At 41.2% G+C, this 24,846-nt stretch overlaps 1 protein-coding gene across 5 annotated transcripts in view; it reads left to right on the forward strand.

The window, feature by feature from the left end:
* The window catches only part of LOC123951121 (probable G-protein coupled receptor 148), a 51,597-nt gene extending 28,121 nt beyond the window's left edge, over positions 1-23,476 (forward strand). Inside the window, exons 2-4 of one of the 5 annotated variants that reach the window (XM_046019797.1) lie at positions 5,925-6,050; positions 15,822-15,967; positions 20,024-23,476. In XM_046019797.1, coding sequence (XP_045875753.1) covers positions 20,047-20,961 — 915 coding nt within the window. In that variant the 5' untranslated portion in view covers positions 5,925-6,050; positions 15,822-15,967; positions 20,024-20,046 and the 3' untranslated portion in view covers positions 20,962-23,476. Of the gene's footprint in view, positions 1-5,859; positions 6,051-10,037; positions 10,162-15,821; positions 15,968-20,023 lie in introns of those variants that run through there. The other 4 variants (XM_046019796.1, XM_046019798.1, XM_046019794.1 and 1 more) reach the window with 4 other exon arrangements.
* Positions 23,477-24,846: the final 1,370 nt, after the last annotated feature.

The following is a 24,846-nucleotide window of genomic DNA, read 5'->3' on the forward strand; positions in this document are numbered from 1 at the left end:
GGATTAGTATCCTTATGAAAGAGACTACAGAGCTTCCTTGTGCCTTCTGCCATGTAAGGACACAGAAAGAAGATGGCTTTCTATGATCCAGGAAGCTGGCTCTCACCAGACAATGAATGAGCTGGATGCAGCCTTGATCTTGGACCTCCCAGCCTCCAGAACTGTGAGCAATAATTTTCTGTTGTTTATAAGCCCCCACAGCTTATATACACACATGTGTGCGTGCGCACGCACACACACACACACATATATATATACACGCACACATACATATATATTATGTATAACAACATATACCGGCCTGAATGGACTGAGACATCCTCCCTCACCATTCATTCTGAAGTGGTTACCAAGTCCCCTGCTTTGGCTCCACCTCTTTTTAATTCTCTACGGGGCAGTTATTTGATATATTTTGTATGTATTTGTTGTTGTGCTTATCATTTATGTTTCCCACTTATCATATAAATTCTGTGAACACTTTTCTGTGTTGATTATCCTTGGATCCCCAGGGCCTAAAATGCAGGTTGAAACACGTTGGCATTTGGCAAATTTTTTTTTTTTTTTTAAAGATTTTATTTATTTATTTGACAGAGAGAGAGGTCACAAGTAGGCAGAGAGGCAGGCAGAGAGAGAGGAGGAAGCAGGCTCCCCGCGGAGCAGAGAGCCCGATGCGGGACTCGATCCCAGGACCCTGAGATCATGACCTGAGCCGAAGGCAGCGGCTTAATCCACTGAGCCACCCAGGCGCCCCTGGCAAATATTTTTTGAATGGCAACCAAGGGGAGAAGTAACTGTTCTAGCAGTAGTTTCAATGTGTTGTAGGAGCCCAGAGGAGAGGACATTTTCCAGCCTCATAACCTTGACATGTGGTCAGGTAATTGCTTCCTGAGCTGTCCTATGGATGAACCTGATGAACAACCCTTAAGTGCTCTGTGACATGGCCTAACAAAACAGTCTTCTGACAGAGCCTAAAGGCATACCAGTCTACCTTCCAACAACAATCATTCTTTCCTTAAAAAAAAACAAAAAAAAATTGAAACCATCTAAAACCCACCTCGGCTCCCCTGCTGTCAGACACAGCTGTATCCTTCACAGGCTCACTGTGGGCTCACGGCCCCCAGTTTCCCTGGTGCACCGCCCCTTCCCCACAGCTCATTGCCACTCACTGCCTCTGAGTGGTCAGGGATGCGGGGCAGAAATTTCTTATGCTTTTCAGCCCACAAATACGCCTCTATTATGGGAATGTTGGCTGAATTCCTAAATCCTGGTGTGCCTCTGAAATACCAGGATTTAGGTATCTGGAAGTTCTGGAAAGGAGCCCCTTCTATAGTCTGCCTGTGGGTCCACATCTTATCCATCTGACCTTACCCACATTTTGTCCCTGAGGCATTTCCTCTTGCTCCAGCACACCAAGATGTGTGGATGCCTATTGTTTTTGGCTAGACCCTGTAGGGAGCTCTGACAAGAGACCCTGGGGCTTAAAGTGGATCTGTGGACCACAGCATTGCATCACCCAGGAGCTTGTTGGAACTGGAACTTCAGAGACCTCCTGCATCAGAATGCGCATTGGAACTCAATCCCCAGCCAGTTCATGCGAGCATAACAGTATGAGAAGCACTGATGTAAAATTACCTTGGCGTTGTCTTCATCAGGTGCAAAGGAGCTGAGAGGCAGGTAGACTATCTGCCAGTCACTAGGTAGGGGCTGCTGCCAGCGGGGTGAATTCTTTCCAGGGTGACTGGTTTACCAAATGCAGCAGCAAGGTGGATCTGGGCCTGAGGACCCAGATCCTAGGACCCCAGGATCATGACCTGGGCCAAAGGCAGAGGCTTTAACCCACTGGTGCTGGCTGCTGGGAGGGAAAGTGTACAACCAGGGGGAATGGAAAAGAGACCCTAGGGGGTGTGGGCAGAGTGTGGATTCTGCCCACTGCACCTTTCATGTGGGCAGATTGGATCCAATTTTATCATTCTCTGTTGCCCATAGTAACCTCCTTTTAGAGGAAGTGAAAACACTTGAAACCAAACCAAACATTCTCCCAGCTTGCATCAAGGTTGCCAGCTGAAAACAAGTGTGACCAGGTGAGAGGGGCAGGGAGAGACAGTCTTAGCCAAGCTGATTTCTTTCTCAAAAAGGTGAGTGGTTTAATTAAGAGTTTTTACAAAGCTGGTGATGTGTGGATATTCGTAGATGTTTAATTGTGTTTTGGAAAATAGAGGATGTACATTTTTGAGGAAGTGAATGTACTTGGCTTTCCTTCCTCTTTATAGGACTCTTCCCACATTAAAAAAAAAAGTTCCTGAATATATATACATATATATATACATATATTTTTTTAAATTTTTATATTTTTTGTAGGGAGAGGATGGATTAGGATAATGTAGCTTATTTTTAATTGGATTTACTGGGGTATAATTTACACACAGTAAAAAAAAAAAATCACCCTTTGGATCCTATAGTTGTTTGAGAGTTTTTTCATTTTTTGTTTTGTTTTGTTTTGATTTTTGTTTTTCGTTGTTTGTTTTTGAGAGAGGGAGGGAGAGCAAAGGGAAGGGCAAAGAGAGAGGGCGAGAGAGAATCTTTTTTTTTTTTTAAAGATTTTACTTATTTATTTGACAGACAGAGATCACAATCAGGCAGAGAGGCAGGCAGAGACGGAGAGAGGGGGAAGCAGGCTTCCTGCTAAGCAGAGAGCCTGATGTGGGGCTCAATCCTAGGACCCCAGGATCATGACCTGGGCCAAAGGCAGAGGCTTTAACCCACTGAGCCACCCAGGGGCCCATCAAGAGAGAATCTTTTTTTTTTTTTTTTAATTTTATTTATTTGACAGAGAGAAATCACAACTAGGCAGAGAGGCAGGCAGAGAGAGAGGAGGAAGCAGGCTCTCTGCGGAGCAGAGAGCCCATTGTGGGGCTCGATCCCAGGACCCTGGGATCATGACCTGAGCCGAAGGCAGAGGCTTTAACCCACTGAGCCACCCAGGCGCCCCTCAAGAGAGAATCTTAAGCAGGCTCCATGTGCCGCACAGAGCCTAACGTGGGGCTCAGTCTCACAACCCTGGGATCATGACCCGAGCTAAAATCAAGAGTTGGAGGTTTAACCAACAGAGCTACCCAGGAGCCACTGTTCTTTGAGTTTCAACAAATGTTTACCATTGTATCATTCAGGACAGAACAATTCCTTCAAAACAAAAAAGTTCCCTTCTGCCCCCCTGTAGCTGTCCCTTTTCCACCCCTAACTCTTGGCAACCACTGATCTGATTTCTGTCTCTACAGTTTTGGATTTTCCAGAATAGCATGTAGAAATGAATTATGCATTTGGTATCTTTTTTGCGTTTGGTTTCTTTCCCTTGGCATAATGCTTTTGAGGTTTACCCATATTTTGTGTCAGTGTGTATAAGTGTAGTTTAACTATTTCTTTTTATTGCTGAACGGTATTCTTGGTGTAAATATACCAAGATTTGTTTATCTATTCACCAGTTAATGGGCATTTGGAATGTTTCCACCTTTGGGCTATTTTGTATAATTCTGCTATGAACATTTGTATATAGATTTTGTGTGAACATATGTTGTTGTTTGTCTTGGGTAAATACCTAGGAGTGGGTCATGTGGTAACTGTATAAACTTTTTAAGAAACTGCCAAACTGTTTTCCAAAGTTGTGTGGCCACCAACACTATCCAATTCTAGAACATTTTCATCTCCCCAAAAAGAAACTCTATACCCATTAGCAGTCATTCCCATTTCCCCTGAGGCCCTGGGAACCACTCACCTACTTTTTGTCTCTGCAGATTTGCCTATTCTGGACATTTCATGTCAATGGAATCATATAATATGTAGGTTTGCTTTGTTTCTGGTTTCTTTCACTTAACGTAATGCAGTCATGCATGTTGTAATATGTGTCATTACTTTTCATGGCTGAATAATATTCTACCATATGGATAAACTCCATTTTATTTATCTGTTTATCAGTTGATGGATATGGGTTGTTTCACTTTTTGGCTATTAGGCACAATGCTGCTCTGAACATTAAAAAAAAAATTTTTTTTTATTAACTGCTCTGAACGTTTTGTACAAACCAAATGTTTTTGTATGGACATATGTTTTCATTTTGGGGGGTATATACCTGACATGGAAATTGCTGGGACATATGGTGATTCTATGTTTATGTTTTGAGAAACTGCCAGTTGTTTTCCAAAGCAGCTATATCATTTTACACCCCACCAGCTATGTATGAGGGTTCCAATATCTCCACGTCATCTCCAGCACTAGTTATTTTCCCTCCCTTTGATGCAAACTCTCCTAGTGGATATGAAATGGTATTTCATTGTGGTTTTAATTTATGTTTCCTGAATGAAGAGTGATGATAAGCATCTTTTCATGTCTTCTTGGCAATTTGTATGTCTTCTTTGGAGAAATGTCTATTCAAATTCTGTGCTCTTTAAAAATCTGTGTTATTATCTTTTAATTAAGTTATAAGAGTTCAAAAGTAGGAGTTTTAAGTATGGAAAAAACTATACACTTTTTATTTTGTGGTTTCAACTTTTTTGTATCCTATATAATCAACATCTGCCTAACCTAAGGTTGCAAAGATTTTTCTCCTATTTTTTTAGTTTTTTAAAAAGATTTTATTTATTTATTTGACACAGAGAGAGAGAGAGCTCACAAGTAGGCAGAGAGTCAGGCAGAGACAGAGGGGGAAGCAGGCTCCACCCTGAGCAGAGAGCCCGATGTAGGGCTCGATCCCAGGACTCTGAGATCATGACCTGACCTGAAGGCAGAGACTTAACCCACTGCATCACCCAGGCGCCCTGTCTCCTATATTTTACCCCCGCCCCCGACAAAAGCTGGCGACCAGCAGCTTCCTGTTGTCCAAACACAGAGAAGGGATGAGTGTCTCTCCCTTGGCCTTTTGGGGGAGTCCTCGGCTTTGCTCTGATTGGACCATCTTGATTATGTGACTTTCCCGGTGGTCAAAGGAACATTTTGTATTGATTGGCTTAGGTCTGGATTAGGTGCTGATCCCTGAAACAAACACCGTGGCAAGAGCCTAGGATTATTGTAATTTAGTTTAGCCAAATCAGGCTCCATAATGGAGGTAGATATGGGATAAATCTCAAGAAATCTGCATGGATGTTCTGCAATGGGATGGGGTGGAATGGATGTTGAGAAGCTCATTCTCACCACAGAAAAAAGGCTGGAAGGATGTACTGCAAAGTGCCAACAGTGCTTATATTCAAGTGGAGTTATGGGGGATTTTGATTTTTCTTAGTTATGCCTATCTGTTATTTTATGTTTTTGACAACAAACATATTACTTGAATAACTTTAAAAAGAAATGAGGCTATAAATATGAGGAGAACTCGGTGTGTAACACTTGCAGTGTAATTAGCAGCTCGAGAGACTTAAAGCAGACATGTTGGCAAACAGGAAATATGAATTTTCAGAATGGAACCAACTGTGCCTTGCAGAAGCTTCTAACTGCAGTTCTCTTGCCTCTGTTACGAAATTGTGGTCATTTCTATAGATGTAACATCAGATTTTTGAAAGCTAGTCTGGCTCAAAACTGCTGCTTCCAGTGGCTTGAATGTTTCCCTTATGCTGGGGAAGAAAGCTTTTTAGCTTTCTCTAGAAACGCTTTCTCTTGTCACCTTCAAAAACCATGAAGTGGGTCCCAACCCCAGAAGGGGTGAAAGAGGGGAGGCCTTGGGTTCCTCCATTTGCCTCTTGGACAGAAGACGTGGAGTGTTCTTTCAGGAAGTGGTTACCACAAAAAATCCCCGCTTTCTCTGAGGTCCTGCAGCTCTCTGTACTGGGAATCATAGGGTGACACTTGTTGCAGCCAGCACAGAAGGGGCCCTAGGTCTGAAGACTCAGGAGCCTGGGAGAGTGTGAAGTAAGAGACTTCGCTTGATTCACTTCCATTAGATGCTGGCTATTGGGAGTTCTACCCAGGAGTCTCGGAGAATCTCCTGCTGCTCTTCCATATACTTTTTTCCTAGAAAAGAGAACCTATTTTCCACTGGCATAAAAGACCTCCACTGGTAATGTAAGGTAAGGAGTTCTCATGTTTCTCACTTTTATTTCTGCTTGAAATTGATTCTCTACTCTGCATTTTCAGAAACCTCATTTTATCTAATCATGCACTCCTGGAATTATCCCACTGTAATGGTAAACAGTCAATTGGTATTTTGGTTTCATGTTGAGAACTATACTTAAACAAAGGATGGAAATATTCCAGTTTAAGTGGTCAAGGCACTCTGGTCTCAGTAGGAAAATACCTGTGGGAGAGGAAATTAGGTCTGAAGGTTGATATTGGGTGGTTTTAAGGAGCCATTCTGTGTTTCTTTTGGTAATATCATCTGTACCCCACCAGAATGGCAAACTCACTCAAAGAAGGACTTGGTTTGTCTTGTTCATTGGGCATCCACAGCATCTAGAACAGTCAGAGGTACTCAATACATACCTAATAAATGGATGAATAGGAGACTGGCTAGCTGGATGGATGAATGTTCCTTATTTTTTAGAGCATTTTCCCAATGAGAAGTTTTCTCTGACTCTTCTAGGAAGATTAGACTCCCTCCTCTGATTTCCATGGCACTTTGAATTAAAGCACTTAAATCATAGAATTGAAACTATTTGCTTAGACATCTATCTTCCCTAAAAGATTTTGAGCTCCACAAATGCCTTACTTCTCCATTTAACTAACTATAGACACCTCACACAACTCTATCACACAGCAGAAAAAAATAATAATACTGTGGCTGAGTATCTCTCAGCTTGTGGGATAGGCTTATTAAGTAGATCAGGATATTACATTAATTGGGGCCTCATTGCTTCTTCAATGGTGATACATTATTAACATCTTACTATTTGCTTTTCATTGCTTCCAAGGGAACAAGCATCCTTCTATTTTCAGCTGTTATTTTAATATCTTTCTGTTGAACCTGTAAGTACACTCAGTAGTTTCCATAGATTACATTTCCAGGATCAAATTAGTCACCTCCTGATGTTATATAAAGAGGCATCTTAATCTTACAAGCAAACCATCTCCAAGTGTTAAAATAGGATGCATAATTTTTGGGAGGACCATAGAGATAACACATCCCTTCTTGGTTATATGAATTCTTACTGCTCTGGTCACACAAACTGAAGTCCCCTACAGGTCCCACTCATTTTTGGCTCATCTCTTTTTATTACCAATGGTTTTCTGTCTGAAGTCTGTTCTTCCTTCAGTAAGAACACTTAGCTTCTGACCAGGTCAGATTTCTTTGGGGTCCAGGTAAGGATTTGCATGGTACCACTCTAACAACTCTGGAAGAGCAAATGTCCTCATGTAGCTCCAGTCCTGGATCATCCAGAAGTAATATTCAACGTTTTGTGACCAGACATTTAGGAATTCAAGACATAGACTAAGTGACAACCACACTTTTAAGATCAGGGCAATCTGAAAATCTGAAACAAGGTAGATGCTCAGGTTAGGTAACATTGGCAATAACAATGGCAATAACCATGATGTAAGCCTGATTCTTTAGTGGACTTAGTGGGAGCCTGAGCCCATGGATGCAGATAGTTTAAGTGGCCAAGAGGTGGTGAAAAGGAAGGTAAAAAATTTATAATTTTATTGGAAGGTTATTTGAGTATGGAAATAAGTCTCACAAGATCAGAGTGGCACAAATATATATTTGTGGGTACATACCACTGGGATAGGTACATCAACAATTGTACCCCTATCTCTCACCTGGGTTTTTTATGCAAGAAAAAGAATAACTTCCCCAGATTCTCTTATCTGGATACAGAGGAAAAAAAAAATCACCTTTTTCTAACCCTTTAACATTTCTTGCAGGGCTGGCTTAGTGATCATAAATTCTTTTAGTTTCTGTTTATCCTGGAAGCTCTTTATCTCTCCTTCCATTCTAAATGATTGCCTTGCTGGATAAAGTATCCCTGGCTGCATATTTTTCTCAATATATATGAATATATTATGCTAGTCCTTTCTGGCCTGCCAGGTCTTTGTGGCTAGGTCTGCTGCCAGTCTTATGTTTCTACCCTTGTAGGTTAGGGACCTCTTGTCCTGAGATGCTTTCAGGATTTTCTCTTTGTCTTTGAGATTTCCAAGATTCACTATTGTATGTTGAGGTGTTGACCTATTTTTATCGCTTTTAAGGGGGGAATTCTCTGTGCCTCCTGGGCTTGAGTGCCTGTTTCCTTCCCCAGATTAGGGAAGTTCTCTGCTATAATTTGCTCCAATATACCTTCTGCTCCACTCTTTCCTCTTCTTCTGGGACCCCAATTATTCTAATATTGTTTCACTTTATAGTATCACTTATCTCTTGAATTCTTCCCTCGTGATCCAGTAGTTGTTTATCTCTCTTTTTCCCAGCTTATTTATTCTTGCATCATTTGGTCTTCTTTATCACTAATTCTCTCTTCTGCCTCAATTATCCTAGAAGTTAGAGCCTCCATTTTTTATTGCATCTCACTAATATCTTTTGATTTCAACTTGATTAGATTTTAGTTTTTTTATTTCTCCAGAAAGGGATTATCTAGTGCATCTATCCTTTTTTCAAGCCCAGTTTGTATCTTTATAATCATTATTCTGAACTCTAATTCCAACATCTTACTTATATTCATGCTGATTATGTCCCTGGCAGACAGGGTTGCCTCTTGTTCTCTTTTTTTGGGATGAGTTTTTCCATCTTGTCATTCTGTCCAGAGAAGAATAAATGAACAAGAGAACAAAATGCTAAAATAGTAACAATGACCCCAGAGAAATATACACTAAACAAATTGGAAGAGACCAGAAACTGAAAAGAAAAAAAAGAGAGAGAGAAAGAATATAATCAGACAGGTGAACAGAATGGGGTAATACACTAGATTCTGAGTTCATTTTGGTCTAATTGTTAGAAGAAACAAGCTCTCAAAATTGTAAAGAAAGAAAGAAAGAAAAAAATATATATATTTCTTCCTCCTCCAATGAAGTAAGTTTTTTAAAAACAGAACCCATATCTCATTCATCTATGCAGGCTCAGCATTTAGCACAGTGCTTGACACTAGGTGGGTACATGATACATAGTTATTGAATGAATGAATGAATGAATGAGTGAATGTATGAATGGAGAAAATGGGATATGGACATGAATTTTAAAATTCTGATTATTCATTTTTTTGATCTTTCAAAAGTGGTTGAATGATAACAGCTGAGGTTTTCAACATTAATAATTTTTTCACCAATACTTACAATGAAATTTCTATTGAAAAATACAAAATATAGTTATAAATAATGTTTGCCAAATAACATTAATAATAATAATATGCTTCTTATTTGGGAATAAGTGCATTAAATAAACAGATAAACATAATGGTCATATTTTAAGATTATCACAAAGATAAATATTGACATAGCCATTTGCTCTATAAATATGATTCAAAATTCTATGCCATTTTTATTTATTTATTTATTTATTTTTTTTTTTTTTTTAAAGATTTTATTTATTTATTTGACAGAGAGAGAGAGAGAGATCACAAGTAGGCAGAGAGGCAGGCAGAGAGAGAGGAGGAAGCAGGCTCCCTGCAGAGCAGAGAGCCCGATGCGGGGCTCGATCCCAGGACGCTGAGATCATGACCTGAGCCGAAGGCAGCGGCTTAATCCACTGAGCCACCCAGGCGCCCCTCTATGCCATTTTTAAAAGGCAAATACAAATGCTAATGAAAATAATCAAGAACTTTAATAACTTGGCATAAATGGATTTTCCTATGGAAAAATGTTAGTCTATCCATATGGTAATAGACTCTGCTATGGTCGGAGGTTTATATCCCTGCCAAAGAAACTTTGTAAATAAACAGGCTTCTGAAAACTGAGAGAAATCAATTATATAATAGTTAAGTAAAAGTCCAAGTTAATAATCAACTATGTGCTAAGTAAAAATTTACAGAGTAGGCAAAAGTTAAGACATTCCATGGGTTTTACTTTCAATTATAAATCACAGTTTTCAGATAAAGAGAATCGACTTTGCATGACATATATAATCAAGTATAATTTATATTACTCAAAGGTACCTACTACAGATAAAAGTACTTGACAAGCAATGTATATTATATGTGGATTTCAAAACTAAGCGGGTTCTTTTTCATCCAGTGGAACAAATAACAGCCTGTAAAAAAGGTTAATAAGAATAGCTATAATTACATTGTACCTTAATTGGGGGAAACAGAATTAAATCTGACAGAAAGTTTACAATAATCCCCAATGCTGAGTCAGAGAGAGAAAGCTAAAGAGCTTCATGGAATCTGCTGATTTCAGGTTTGCGAAGAATGTACTGATAAAACATTTGGTTTATGGTTAAAGCCAGGTGGGGTCTGCTGAGGCAGAAAGCGTGTGTGCTGTTGCTTGGGATGGGTCCATTATTTTAACTGTGCAAGAAAGAAATCCATTGACTATAGTATAGAGGATTTCCTGCCAGCAAAACGCACAATTCACTATCTTGGCAACTACTGTTGACTTACAAGCTTTAATAACGTTAAAGTGATACACAGGTAAATTAATTTTTGAAAAACTTAATAAATTCAATAATGTAACATTAAAATAGTCTCAAGAATGCCCGGGTGGCTCTCTCTTGTTTCCTCTCTCTCTCTTCCTCTCTCTCTCTGACAAATAAAGAAGGAAAGAAATCTTTAAAGCAAAGCAAATCAAATAGCTTCAGGTATTTCAAGAATAAATGCAAAACCAAGAGATCAGAGACAAAATCCTCTCAAATTCTGGGAAATAGCATTCACAATGAATCACATGCTTAGCAACATATAGATCGCTGTTTGCTTTTTGTGGTTTATAGACATCATATTGACCTTTGGTGTCTGGAGAGAGAGGGAGGAAGGGAGAAAAATACCATCTGTCTACTGACTGCTAGGTTAGTGTCAGGGGCTCTGATTGTGTAAGCTCCCTGACTTCAGAGACTTCTTGGTGTGTTTTGGATATTGATGGGTCTCCAACTCTTAGATCCACACTGGTGGGCACACATGTGCAGGTTTATCCTGCTATCTGAAATCAAAGTGTTCCTACGAGAGTTTTTTTTTTTTAAAGATTTTATTTGTTTATTTGTCAGAGAGAAAGAGAGCAGTGGGGAATGGCAGGCAGAGGGAGAAACAGGCTCCTCCCTGAGCAAGGAGCCCGATGTGGGCCTCAAATCCAGGACCTGGGATCATGACCTGAGCCAAAGGCAGACCCTTAACCAACTGAGCCACCACGTGTCTCATTTTTTTTTTTAAAGATTTTATTTGTTTATTAGAGAAAGAGAGAGAGAGCAAATGGGGGAGGAGAAGAGGGAGGGGGGAGAATCTCAAGCAGACCCTACACTGAGCATGGAGCCCAATGAGGGGCTGGATCTCATGGCACTGAGAACACGACATGAGCCAAAATCAAGTTAGTTGCTTAACCGACTGAGCCACCTAGATGACCCCCTTCCCCACGAAAACATTTTGTAAGCCAAAATGGCATAAAGCAAAGAAGCAATTACCATTTATTTATTTGGAGAAATTGTGAACATTTCCAGACCCCAATATCAACTCCCATAAACTTTTCTGATCCCATAGGACCTAGTGGCTGCACAAAATAAATCGAGGTGAAGCTCATAGGCATAGTTCAAAAGTCTGGCAGCCTGAAGCTGAGATGCTGAGCATGGTCCTGGGAAGGACGTGGGGTGAGTGGGGGGTCTCTTGCTGCTTGGGGTGCATGCTGCCTCCATCCTGGCTCCAACAACTGTGGAAGGCTATTGTGGCTTTTTTTATCTTTTTTTCAGTTAGTGAAAACAGGAACCAGTACAAGTCTTTGACAAAAGCGAAGTGGCGAAACATGAACTTTCAAAAATTGGATGATACCTCGAGCTGAAATTCACCAGTTGAGTGAATACGTGTTTATCTGTCGAGACCACTACTTTTGTTCATAATTACTCCACGCCAGTGCAGAGAGATCCATCCAAGCAGAACTGAATGACTCTTATTTTAGCCAGTGCGCTGGTCATATATAAATTCATTATTTAAGCTCATATGAAGATTAATGGAAAATGTTTGTTGCCTATGATATTATTCAGTTAGTATTATCGTACAGTGTTTTTCTGAAATCCTGGTATGGCTCTTTTGTCTATTTATATCTGCAGATACATCTAGCACAGTGAAATGTGTCATTAAATTGTGTGCTATTTTGTTATCATTGTTACTGTGAGGTTAGATCACACACAGTTACTATTATTTAGATATAGAATGAAAAGAGCTTTGTCACTGTTCTTATGAACTACCTTCTTTTCAATACTTTCTCCTTGAATATTTATTTGTATTCCAGGTTTGGGGATTTGTTTCACGTGGCTACCCTTGTTCATGGGCAGCCTTGTGTTTCAAAACCTCAAGTAAACATGCGCAAATGCATTGTTTTTTAAGACGTGTTTTTTTTTTTTTTAAGATTTTATTTATTTATTTGACAGAGAGAGAGATCACAAGTAGGCAGAGAGGCAGGCAGAGAGAGAGGAGGAAGCAGGCTCCCCGCGGAGCAGAGAGCCCGATGCGGGGCTCGATCCCAGGACCCTGAGATCATGACCTGAGCCGAAGGCAGTGGCTTAATCCACTGAGCCACCCAGGCGCCCCTTAAGACGTGTTTTTACACATTAAGTAGCTCAGAAAAGGCCAAGGTTCTTGCTAAGCAAGGTGTCAGGTCTCTGGATTAATGAATACTATGAGTGCTTAGAAGAACACCTGTAGATCAAAATTTTGGTCAGAAAAAAGTGGGGAAGGAAGCCGGAGAATTTCCCTTTATAAATAAAAAGGTGAGTTCAAACTCAAAAAGTTAACTGCCTGAAAAAGCACTCCGAAAAATGTGTGATTTTTCTGCCTTCAGAAATCACAGGATACACCTACAGAGCCTTTGTGATTTCATCTAGTTCCCACGTCACCTCTGTGAGTTCTCAGACGATTATCAATCACAGCTAATATTTACTATGTGCTCTTTCTTGATATCAAGTGACTGGTACTTAGCAGACACTGGTTTCCTCCCTTCCTTCCTGCCTGCTTTGAGGAGAATAACAGAGGAGATCACCAAAGCTTCCCAGACTGGAGTGATTTTTTAAAATAACCAAAGAAGTAAGATCACGATTAGATCAGAGGGGAGGACATGTTTAAAGAGAGGAGGGCATGTTTATTGTAGGAGAGGAGATCTGATCATCCAGGGAGTGTTTTAAGAGCAATTCTTTGAGTATCCACTTATTCTCCTTGGCCTTCTGCCGGCAGCCACAGAGCAATTTGAAATCATTTCTGAGCTTTGTTTTCAGCTGATGGTCCTTTCCACTGGCGGTAAGTCAGATACTGGCCCTAAGCCTGGCCCACACTACCCAACAGACCGTGAGCACCCAAGAAGGAAAGGCCCTCCTTCCTCTCATAGATCTTTCCTCCTTCAGAAATTCCCAGGTGGAGGTTCTGGGGAGAGTCTGGGTGGACCCATGGGAGAGTCTGAGCCCTTCTCAGTGAGCTGGAACTAAGGTGGTCGCTAGGAGCTGCTTTTCTCCGCTGGATCAGTCTGCTCGGGCTGCCGAAACAAAATACCACAGACAAGGTGGCTTAAACCACAGAAATGTATTTCCTCACAGTTTTGGATGCTGGGAGTCCAGGATCAAGGGGTCAGCAGAGTTGGTTTTCTCTGAGGTCCTCCCTTCACTGCCTCTTCACGTGGTCTTTTCTCTGTGAACACACATCTCTAGAGTCTGTGTGTGTCCAAATCTCCCTTTCTTATAAGGGTGCAAGGGCACCAGTCAGATGAAATTACAGCCCACCATAATGGCCCCATTCTAACTTAATGACCTCTTTAAAGACTCTGTCTCCAAATACAGTCCCATTCTGAAGTTCTGGGGGTTAGGGCTTCGACATGTGAATTTTGGAAAGGACATGATTCAGACCATAACACCTGCTAAGTCTTTTTTTTTTTTCTTTTTAAAGAAGAATTCAATTCACCTGCACCAGTAGGGTCTTGTTGGGAAAAAACTCAACAAACAATAGCCAAATGTCAATTCAGAAATCAGAAGAATTAGATTGGAAGCCAGACTTCACCATTAACCAGCAACCCCCTGAGAGAAAGTTGTGGGGAGTCTGTCACAACCTTTAGGTATCGCCCTTCCCTGACATGGGGCACCTGGCCCCGGGGGTTTAGAGACTGCAGGTGGACTGCCTGGTCCAAGCTCCAGTCTCACTGTCACCAGCTCATTAACCCTGAATGACTTCCTTCCCACCTTTATATCTCAGTTTCTTTTTGGGAAAAATGCGAAAAAAGATTGTGCCTCCTTATTGGGCTTGGTGAGCTGATTGAAGAAGTCAGCTCCCCCCAGAGCCTTCTCGTAGTGAGCAGTCAGCATGGATATCTACCGTTATATTCTGTTTGTGTCATTACCCTCTTCCTAACTCCCTTCCAGACCCTTCCCTTACATTAGCACCCATCCAATGCTCTCTTGGTTTTCTTCGAAAGTGGGCTGTCTGTTCAGGAATGGTTGCCCTCAGAGCTAAGAGTGGGGGAGATCGCCCAGCTCAGTGACACAGGACTCAGAAGGTAGGCAGGGTCCTTCCGTGAAGGTGTCTGTCTCCCTGGACCCTGCTGTGGACTAACATGGGGGCACAAGTTGGGGAGGAAGAATGTGTGGCCGCCCATTCATTAGCTCCCTGGGGAAATGGCTCCAAGTACACATGCTATTGGGGGGCCCCAGTCACTTGCTTTTTAACAAAGCCTCAGAGGCATGCAGAGGAATGGGAGAGCTTAGTGTGGACATGGGAGGCTACAGGTGTGCTCTGATGGGAGCCTGGGGAAGCTGGAGGAGGGCTAACTAGAAGTGGGGTGTCTTTGTGACTGGGTGGGGGGACATATTTGGTTCTCTCTGGTTGGTCCTAAGTTGGAAGCAGGGACAAAAATTAGGGAAGCTGCCAATCATTAATAAAGTTCTGGCTGTTTGGGGCTAGTTATTTCAGAGATTGTTGTCTGGCTACCTGGACGGTCACAAGAGACACCTGTTACTGTGGGCGAGGGCTTGGTTTCCTGGCAGGTTGCTACAGGCTGTGGATCAGTATTTAATTTTTTTTTTAAAGATTTTATTTATTTATTTGAGAGAGAAACAGTGAGAGAGAGAATGAGAGGCAAGAAGGTCAGCGGGAGAAGCAGACTCGCCATGGAGCTGGGAGCCCGATGTGGGACTCGATCCCCGAACTCCGGGACCGTGACCTGAGCCGAAGGCAGTTTCAGCGTTCAATTTTTATACATGGATTGACCATATGTGTTCATATATTCAGTTTCCCACCAAGAGTAGCATGTTGCCCTCAGGGGTTTGCCGTAAGTCGGGCTCTTTGGAAGGTTGAGACCCATTGTTTCCCTGCTTTTGTTAGGCGCCCATCCCGCCAACCCCCATGCTTCCGGCGGGATTTTTGTAGGGAGTGATGGCAGCTGCTTCTGATTTCATCACAGCAGTTGTGGAACAAATGTGATTCTTAGCTCCAGGGTTTTCTTTCAGAGCTGAAGCCAAAGGAACCCTTAGGGCTGGAGGAAAACAGGTATTTCCATTTTACAATTTCCAAAGAAAAAGACTCTAGGAATGGACCATGAGTAGAGGTAAGACATATAGAAGGGGACTTGTTATATTGCTTTTGTTGCCATGAGCTCTTGATAGGCAAATACACCTCTGAGAAGGAATATGAATTTGAAGACTGGGAGATTCTGTCTGGTGGCATGATCCTGAATAAATAACTCATCTTTCTGAGTTCTCATAAATAAATTAAAGGCAATAAAACTTGCCCTCATTGATTTTGCAGATTTGCAACTCTCCTGGTGATTTTATGCCTGCAAGAAGAATTCTAAGCCATTTGCTATGGTAGTAGTGTCTTCACTGTGTACATTTGTCCTCAGCCAGGCTTCCTGTTTTGTAGAGCTCCTATCAGACCCCACTGTGCAGGCAACGGTGAGCATCTCCTGTGTCCTCTTAACCTGTCGCATGTGCTGCTCCTAATTTTAATCATGCAAGACTCCTTATTGAGTGCGAAGTGAATTTTTACCCTTGGAATGGAATGAAGGTCCTCCAAATCTGGTCCTGGACTTTGTCCTTAATCCTCTGAATAAGTCCCCCAGACTGGATCGGCTCATTGTCTCCTGAAGCTCCCAGGTTTTGCCCCAGCTTGGCCCTTACCATTTTCTGTTGCCTGCAATCTGGACCTCTCCTCGTCTCTATGCACCTCCTCCTGGGTCCTGCTTTCTTCTAGTTTTCAACCTTGAAAGACTAGGTTTGAGTCTCAGCTCTTCCAAGAAGCTTTCTCTCACTGACTCCACGACCCTTTCTATTCTGAACAACCCCCCAACCCTGCTGGAGACACCCAACTTTCTTGCTCATTTGGCAGGTTAAGTGAAACTACATGATGCTTCTGGTTATTATTACCTAGTTATATAGTATTCTGCTTCTTCCGTTGGGTGAGAGGCTCCTGCGCGTCAGTACCTGTGTTTTAGCACCTGGTAAGCTCACCGCTTACGATATGGGTTGTGTGTTTCAATGTACAGTGAAGACTGGTAGAGTAGAATGATGCAACGATGTGCCACATCGATCAGCCTGTTAAACATATTAGAAAGTCACAGAAACTAGTTGCCGGAAAGCGTATTAGATCTGGAAGGAGAAGGGTTTATTATAGTTGTAGCTACAGTAATTTGGGAGAAAAGAAGCTTGTAAAAATTTTTTCAAAGGAAGCGCAATGGGAGTCTCTGATGCTCCATGTAGATTTACTAGTCGTAGAACACAACAAGGCCAAGCCCCACTCATTGCTGTTGGGAATGTGCTGTGAAAGAGCCAGACAGGTGTGTAGGAATGATGGGGGTGGGGGACATGCAAGAGCAAGGAAGCCTTGCTGAGCAGAAATGAGGAATCCAACAGGGAAGCTGAAGACATGACTGAGGTTTTGGGCAGAATGGGGGGTGGGAATCAAACTGAATAATGGGGGAGCATAGCCCATCAGCTAGGTCAAACCCAGCAAAGTGAGCTCGGGAATGAGCATTGTTGGGAGGCCCAGGCAGATAGGCAGGCTGTCACAATTGTGGAGACTGCCAGCAGTGGCCTTCTAATTTAGGGACTCAGTGACTGGATTTTGGGTCCTAGAGGGGACCTAGTGGGACAAGGCAGGCCCTGTCCTAGAGAGCTGGCAGTTCTATTCAAGCTCAGCCATGGAGAATAAGATGGGGACATTCCGAGTCAAGCACAGGGCCAATTTTGTCTCAAGAATAAGGAAAAAGCCCAGAATCTGCTGGCCCAAGTTAAGATTTAGCTCTTGAGGATGTCAGTGAGGATGACTCTGTAGATAAAAAAGATGTGGAATTTGTAATCCTGCATGACTTTGATGTAAGGAACCAGGACCAAAGAAGCAAAGTGACTTTGATATCCACAATCATATTCCTCATTGGCCACAGACCTAGGCTTAAAGCCCAGTTCTTATGATTCCACCAGGCAGGGCAGCGTTCTAACTTACCAGGGTCTGCCTGCCATCTTCACTGGGGCCCTTTGGTGTCTATGGTGGTGCCTTGAGGACAGTTACAGGAGTGTGCCCTGTGGATAAGCATTATTCTGTTGATTATTGAAGGGTTCTGGTATAAGATTTTGATCAAAAATTCTGCAGCTAAAAAAAAGCGTGATGATTGAGTTTGACAATGACAATGACCATTCCCATTTCTATTCCTCTCTGGGGGCTGGAGAGAGAAGAATAAATGCATGGAGTTTGACTGCACAGCAATGGCACAAAAATCCATCTGAACATCTCCACAAAGGGTGACAACACAATATGCAGGGGGAGAACAGATGCCTTGGGCAAAGAATTTCATAAGGAGTTGTGGCATCTCGGACTCTCAGCAAGTTGCAGCAGCTGTCTCCATGGTTATATGCTTTTTAGGAAATCCATATGATATACTGGGCCTCTTCAGGGTCCACTCTATACAGTTTCAATGCTAGTGGCCGACCTAAAGGAACAGAAGGAAACCTATTTAAGCTAACTTAAATAATAGAGGGGTGTGTTATATTTTTAGAACCCCAGAGCATCTCAGCAGAATCAGAAATTTCTCTCTCTGTCTTGCAAGGGCTTTTGGAGCCTTGCAGGGCCTCTGTGTTTCCCTCTGGTTCTCTCTTACCTCTCTCGATCACTTTCTTCTACTCACCTACACGCCAATATGACTGGCAGGCCAATCATACAACATCACACTCAAACTCCATTCTCTGAGAATTCTTCAGTCAGATTTTTAAGAGGCAGACACTGGTGGATTCAGCTCAGTGTCCAGAATAATTCTCCATGAGTCAGATGTGTACCCCTGGTTCCAGTCAACTCTGATGAGGGAGGGGATGCAACAGGTGGTGAGGAGTGAGTAAAGCCATAACGGGAGGCAAAGGTTGGCATCTCTACAGTAGAGTTTCAGAGACAGTGATCCTGAGATTTGGAGGATCCCCAGGCTGCAGCACATAATCACTTACCACTGTTTCTGCTTGAGAAGATCTAATGTGTCTACTACCATTTCAGTGGTCACTGTCCCTCAGTAATCCTAAGATCCGAGAACCTTGCTGGATGTGCAGTCTACCAGCTTAACAACAGAAACAGTATTTCTACAAATGAGGTCCAGCTGACATTGGGAACCAATGACATTGGCCAAAGAAGAACACATAGTGTGCATTTATTTGACCTTGCATTTGACATGAACATTCTTTTTTTTCATTTTAATTAATTAATCAATTAATTAATTAAAAAAATAAACATATAATGTATTTTTATCCCCAGGGGTACAAGTCTGTGAATCACCAGGTTTACACACTTCACAGCACTCACCATAGCACATACCCTCCCCAATGTCCATAACCCCACCCCCCTCTCCAGACCCCCCTCCTCCCAGCAACCCTCAGTTTGTTTTGTGAGATTAAGAGTCACTTATGGTTTGTCTCCCTCCTGATCCCATCTTGTTTCATTTATTCTTTTCCTACCCCCCAAGCCCCCCATGTTGCATCTCCTCTTCCTCATATCAGGGAGATCATATGATAGTTGTCTTTCTCTGATTGACTTATTTCACTAAGCATGATACCCTCTAGTTCAATCCATGTTATCACAAATGGCAAGATTTCATTTCTTTTGATGGCTGCATAGTATTCCATTGTGTATATATACCACATCTTCTTTATCCATTCAAATGTTGATGGACATCTAGGTTCTTTCCATAGTTTGGCTATTGTAGACATTGCTGCTATAAACTGATATGAACATTCTTATAGTGGTTGTGAGAGTGGTTTCTGGAGTTGTACTCTGAAATTCACATCCTGGCCCCTGTACCCAATAACCATATGGCCCCAAGCAGGTTACTTAGCCTCTTTAGGTCTGTTTTCCCATCTGTGAAAAGTGCATAATAAAACCACTTTGTGGAAAATAAAACATACCCCAGAGCTGGTGAGGAATATGCTCTAAAAATAGTTTTGATCCCTAGAAAGTACTGGGTAAATGTCACCTGTAACTGCTGTCATTTTCTTAATATCCCTGTCATGTCTTATGGACCCAAATGAATTCAGGACTCTGCATCAATGGCTTCCCCACATTCCTTACAGCTCTTGCCCTAATGTCTTCCCCAGACCCTTGCATGCGCTAAGTGTTAACAAGTACTTGGGATCATCAACTGTGGCTCTGAGTCGAAAAAGTTCTCATAATCAAAGTTGGAAAAGGATGCACAAAGAATAAAACCTTGACCTAATTTTGAGCAATTTGCTGACTCCCGAGAGTACATCTTTCAAACTTTCCTTTTGGATGGTTTGAGTATGTGCTCCTCTCTTGAAATAAAGTGAAGAGCCCAGAAGATCTCTCCAGTTTCTTTGATTCATGTCGATGCTGTCTAAAGTTGTTGTCTTCTATACAGAAAAAGGTGTAATGTATTCCTTGAGATTTCTGCTAGATTACAGAGCTGGAAAACCACACCAGAAGCTTTAAGATTCACTCTTCCTTGTTCTTTAATCCTGCAGGAGCCAAGTTGCCCTGAAAGATCATGAACTTGTCTTCTGAGCACTGCAACATATCAGACTGGCTGAGGCTGGAAGCAACGGTGAAGGCCTCTGTGTACACAGTTGCCTTCTTCTTTGCCACATCTGTCACTGTCATCATCGTCACAATAGTGTCACAGAATTCGAAGCTGAAGAAAGAGGCCCGATACATCCTCCTGTGTCACCATCTGCTGTGCGTCTCCTCCTACTGTGGCCTGGGGGTGGTATTCCAAGGGATGAGGGCTCTGCTGGCCAATAGTCCGGTGCTGATGTGCTGGGTGGTATTTGGGGTCCAGCTAAGTGTTGGAGAAGGGATCCTCTTCACCCTGGCCTTGATGGCTGTCAACACTTACCTGGCCATTTGCTGGCCTTTGAAAGCTCTGTCCTTTGTAGATTCAGTTAAGTATAGGGTTCTGGCTGGGTCTTGGACAATCATTATATTCAAGAATGTTTGCTTATTCCTCATAGAGGGCACTAGCCCCACTCAGGGTGCTGTTTTTAAATCGGAACCCCTTTGCCCTGTGATCTTGAATGGCTCTGCTGCCAGAGCCATTGGCATGGTTTTCCTTTTCCTTCTTCTGTCCATAATTCTTGTAAGTTACTCTCTGATCTACCAAGAAGGGAAACGGGCTGGCCATTTTAATAGATCAAATATCAAAGCAAGGAAAACAGTCCTTATTCATTTAGTGCAGATGGGTTTACATGTGATACCAACCCTGATATTCATAGGTTTGGGAAAGATGTGTGGGTTGTTTTTCTTTGTTTTAAATCTGGTGCTTTTTGGAGTCTTTGCATTTGCCCAATGTCTTAACCCTCTGATGTATGGGCTCTGGAATAAAGAGCTGCAAAGCAGATTGTGCCGTTGGATGTGCTGTCGGTTGTGGTGTGGTCACATGATGACCAACAGAGAGAGAGTTTAACCTGAAATTCAGCCATACTGAATCAATAACTCTAGCCCTAATGGATCATTAGCTACGCTTGAGGACTTACCTTTTACTCAACCATTTGAGTCAGTCAGAGTTATTCCTCTGGCTTGCAAATTTTGCTGCTGTGTACATGGAATTGGCCTCTGTGAAATCACTTTATGTCTTTAATTTTAAACCCAGATCAACATTTTTGGCAGCATGTCCTACTGTGTCTCAGTAATGAGGCAGTTTTTGAGAATGCACTAATTTTTAAAAACTGAGAAACAGTCCATGGCTGATAGGAAGAGAAGAAATTTGGCTGTTTCTTTATTATTAATTAGGCATAGGCTTGGCTACATGTAATAACAAAACAAAAACAAAATAACAATGACTTTTTTAAGGTTTGAGATTATTTGTTTGTTTGTTTCTGATGTAAAAGGAATCTAGAGGTAAACAATCCAGTCCTATACAGCAGCTTTGTAGGCAACAGGTTCATTCTCTTCTATTCTGCCATGATTACTATACTGCTCACGACCCAAGATGGCTGTTAATGCTCCTGTCATCACATTCATACTCCAGCCAACAGAAAGGAAGAAGGGGCAAAGGAGGGTTTATACCCTCCTTCTAAAGACTCTTTTTAGAAATTACACAAAGCACTTTTTCTTATATTTAACTGACCAAAACTTAGTCATATGGTTATGTGTGGCTTTAAGGGAGAGTGGGAATAAATTTTAGCTGGGTAGTAGTGTCTAAAAATGGGGTTCTTGATACTAAGAAAGGAAGGAAGAACAGATATGAGGAGGCAAACTTATTTCAGGGACCATTTTCCTCTCAACCAAAGAAAGTATAAGGAAAGACAATGGCTAGGTTATAACAAAAAAATATGCTCTGCCTCTTTCAATGTGGTACTTGGAGTTAACTTTTCAAAGTCCCAGAACACTTTAATTGTATTTTGTTAACAGTTCTCAAAGAAAATGGCATTAAGAAGAACATTGAATTGGTTTAAACATGGGAATTAACTCATGATTTAAATCTAAGCCATTTTGAAGCAGTAGTACAAAATAAAGTCCTTCATGGGAGTTTACATATGAGATTTCTTTAGATAAAACATCCACTTCTAAGTAAGTCGGGATTCAGTTCTAGAAATAGGAATCATTACTCTAGGTACTTTAGACACATGGGATTTAATATGGGACTTAGATATTTACAAAGACACCAGCAGGGCTGGAGGAGTGGAAATCAGGGGCCACCACTTGTTGGTGTCAAAATCCCACTGCAGCAGGGATCTGGTGGTCTAGCAGCTGTTTCCACCATTTCTGCCCATGCCTCAGGCCCCTCTTAATGTAGCAAATTTGCAGAAGAAAGAGCAACTGGAAGATGGCCTCCACTTCCTTTCATCTTTTGAATCTCAAGTGATTGCCTCTAACTGGTGGAACCCATCTGGCATTAAGACTCTACAAGCAAAGAAGTCTGGGAAATATAGTTCCTAGTTTCACAGGAACAGGAAGTTATCCCAAAGTGAGGGTGAAATGAGGATTGAAAGAGCCAATCCATGGGATCCACCATTATGACATTTAGTTTTATTTACAGGTGATAACAACAACAGAAGCAAAATAGTTGCTCAACCCATTCACAGCTATTATGCTCCTGACACTATGAAGGCCATTTTATATACATAAAATCAAATCCTCACAACAGGTATATAATATAGGTATTATTATTCCTGATTTAGAAATGAGAAAAACTGAGGCTTAGAAAGGCTGTACAGGAGCTTAGGAGGACAGGAACTTCTCTTTCACAGTTTACATTTACATGACTTGGCTGAAGGTGTTCATTTTATCACCCTTGAGAGCTGGACCAAATTTCTTAGGAAATTTGGTCTTCAGTTTTCCACTTTGCTTTGGGTGTAGACACCTGTCTTGTGGAAAAGAGCCTCTTTTCACCCATTGCTTTGATTACACTTTCCCACCCTTAGACCCCTACTTATTTTCAGATTCTAGTGCATTCCATATCATGTCTAGACTCCATTTTGGCTTCAAGTCCTTCTTGCCTCTTCTCTGTGTGTCTTCTCTCTTCCTCCATCCTCAACTCTGAGATTTCAAAGCATGACCCTCTCTTTTGCAATATGCAAATCTCTCCAAGGCCAGAAAGACTGCCGGGGTTGATTACCTTTGTGTCCTGGCACTTGACACAGTGCCTGTAGATAGCAGGTGTACAAATGATGTAATGGACTCACTGGTCAGTAAGACATGCCCTTTTCACAAATTCCCTCCTCACAAAACCCAAGCTGTCCCTTTGTTTTTATTGAAATATAAAATAATCTGAGTGCCAAGAGTAAAATAAAAACTCAAAAAATTTACCAAAATTAACTCAATTATAAGCCCTAGGTCTAAAATACATAATTTAATTTATCCTTAAAGCTTTCCTTTTTTTCCCCTTTTTTGGGGTGAGGTGTTAAATTTTTTTATTGAAGCATAATTACCATACAATGTTATATTATTTTTAAGTGTACAGTACATTGACTTGACAATTTTATGCATTACTCAACGCTCACCACGATAAGTATAGTTACCATCTGTCACTATACAACAATATTAAAATATTATTGACTATATTCCTTATGCTCTGTGTCTTATTTATTTTATAAATGGAAGTTTGTACCTTTTAATCCCCTTCACCTGTTTTACTCATTCCCCCTACCAACCTCCCTCTGGCAACCCCCAGTTTGTTCTCTGTATTTAAGAGTCTATTTGTTTTGATTTTTAGATTCCACATATAAATGAAATCATACTAATCTTAAAACTTTTAAAACTATTCTTATGTAAAAAGGTGACTTTTACTTGTAACATTGATTGCTAGAATGGTAATTTTATATCTTCAAATGCAAATTTTTATTTTTAAAATTAAAACAGTTTTTGAATGGGGGAATATACAATATAAAACTAGAAAGTTAAAAATGACAGTTAGTAAGTAGTAAGGACTTCTCCCTCTTTTTTCAGGTCCCCAGTTCTTGTCTAAGAGTCAACAACTGTTATTAGCTTCTTGTGTTTTCCGTAAGAGATGATCTACAAAGAACAAATTATTAAAACTTTATAAGGTCATTTTGGTCTTGATATCCTGGTCTTGGATTGGAAAGTTGTGTCAATTGGTATTTAGAATGTTTGTTGATATCATAAATGACATCGACAATAATCTTTCTCATGATGTATAAATCCTTTGCACTCATTAGAGAACTTTAAACTTGGACAAGATATGGAAGGAAGAGAGGAAGTGGTGGCTAAAGTCACTTGAAATTTGTTGAGGGTTCTTGTAAGGTGTTTCTTTTGTCTATAGAGATACTGCAATGATAATGAATTTAAAGTCAGAAAGGGTATAGGTTTGGGGGACATGTTCGGAGAACACACACTTTGCAAATAGCTCTGAAAATACATTAGTTTAGGAAAAAATGTAAATTATTTCAAGATTCCTAAGTTCTTACCAACATTGTATTTTACCATAACAGCAACCATATTATTACTGTGTGAAACTATTTCTGACTTATCCATAGATATACTATATAAACATATATTGGCTAAGAATGGACTTAGGCAATGTCCCTAAAAGCAAGAACAGAAAAGTGGTTCATAATGCTCATCATAAGAAAATGTGAAAGAATCCAGGCCATTGTTCAGAAGAAGTGCAAGACTATAAAATCAGCCACATTAATGAATATTAAACACATTTTTTTTTCCCTGAAAAGATCAAGGGCTATGGTTTGAACTGCCCTGCTGGTGGCCAAGCAAAGATACATAAGCAATGGGGAGAAAACCACACATTTATCCTTGAAGGAAGAGAGGAAAGGATGCCAGAGTGTTCTTAAGAGCTAAGAGGAATGGTGCAATGATCTAACCTTGGGATTGT

The sequence above is a fragment of the Meles meles genome, chromosome 9, assembly GCF_922984935.1.
Source record: "Meles meles chromosome 9, mMelMel3.1 paternal haplotype, whole genome shotgun sequence".
NCBI lineage: Eukaryota > Metazoa > Chordata > Mammalia > Carnivora > Mustelidae > Meles > Meles meles.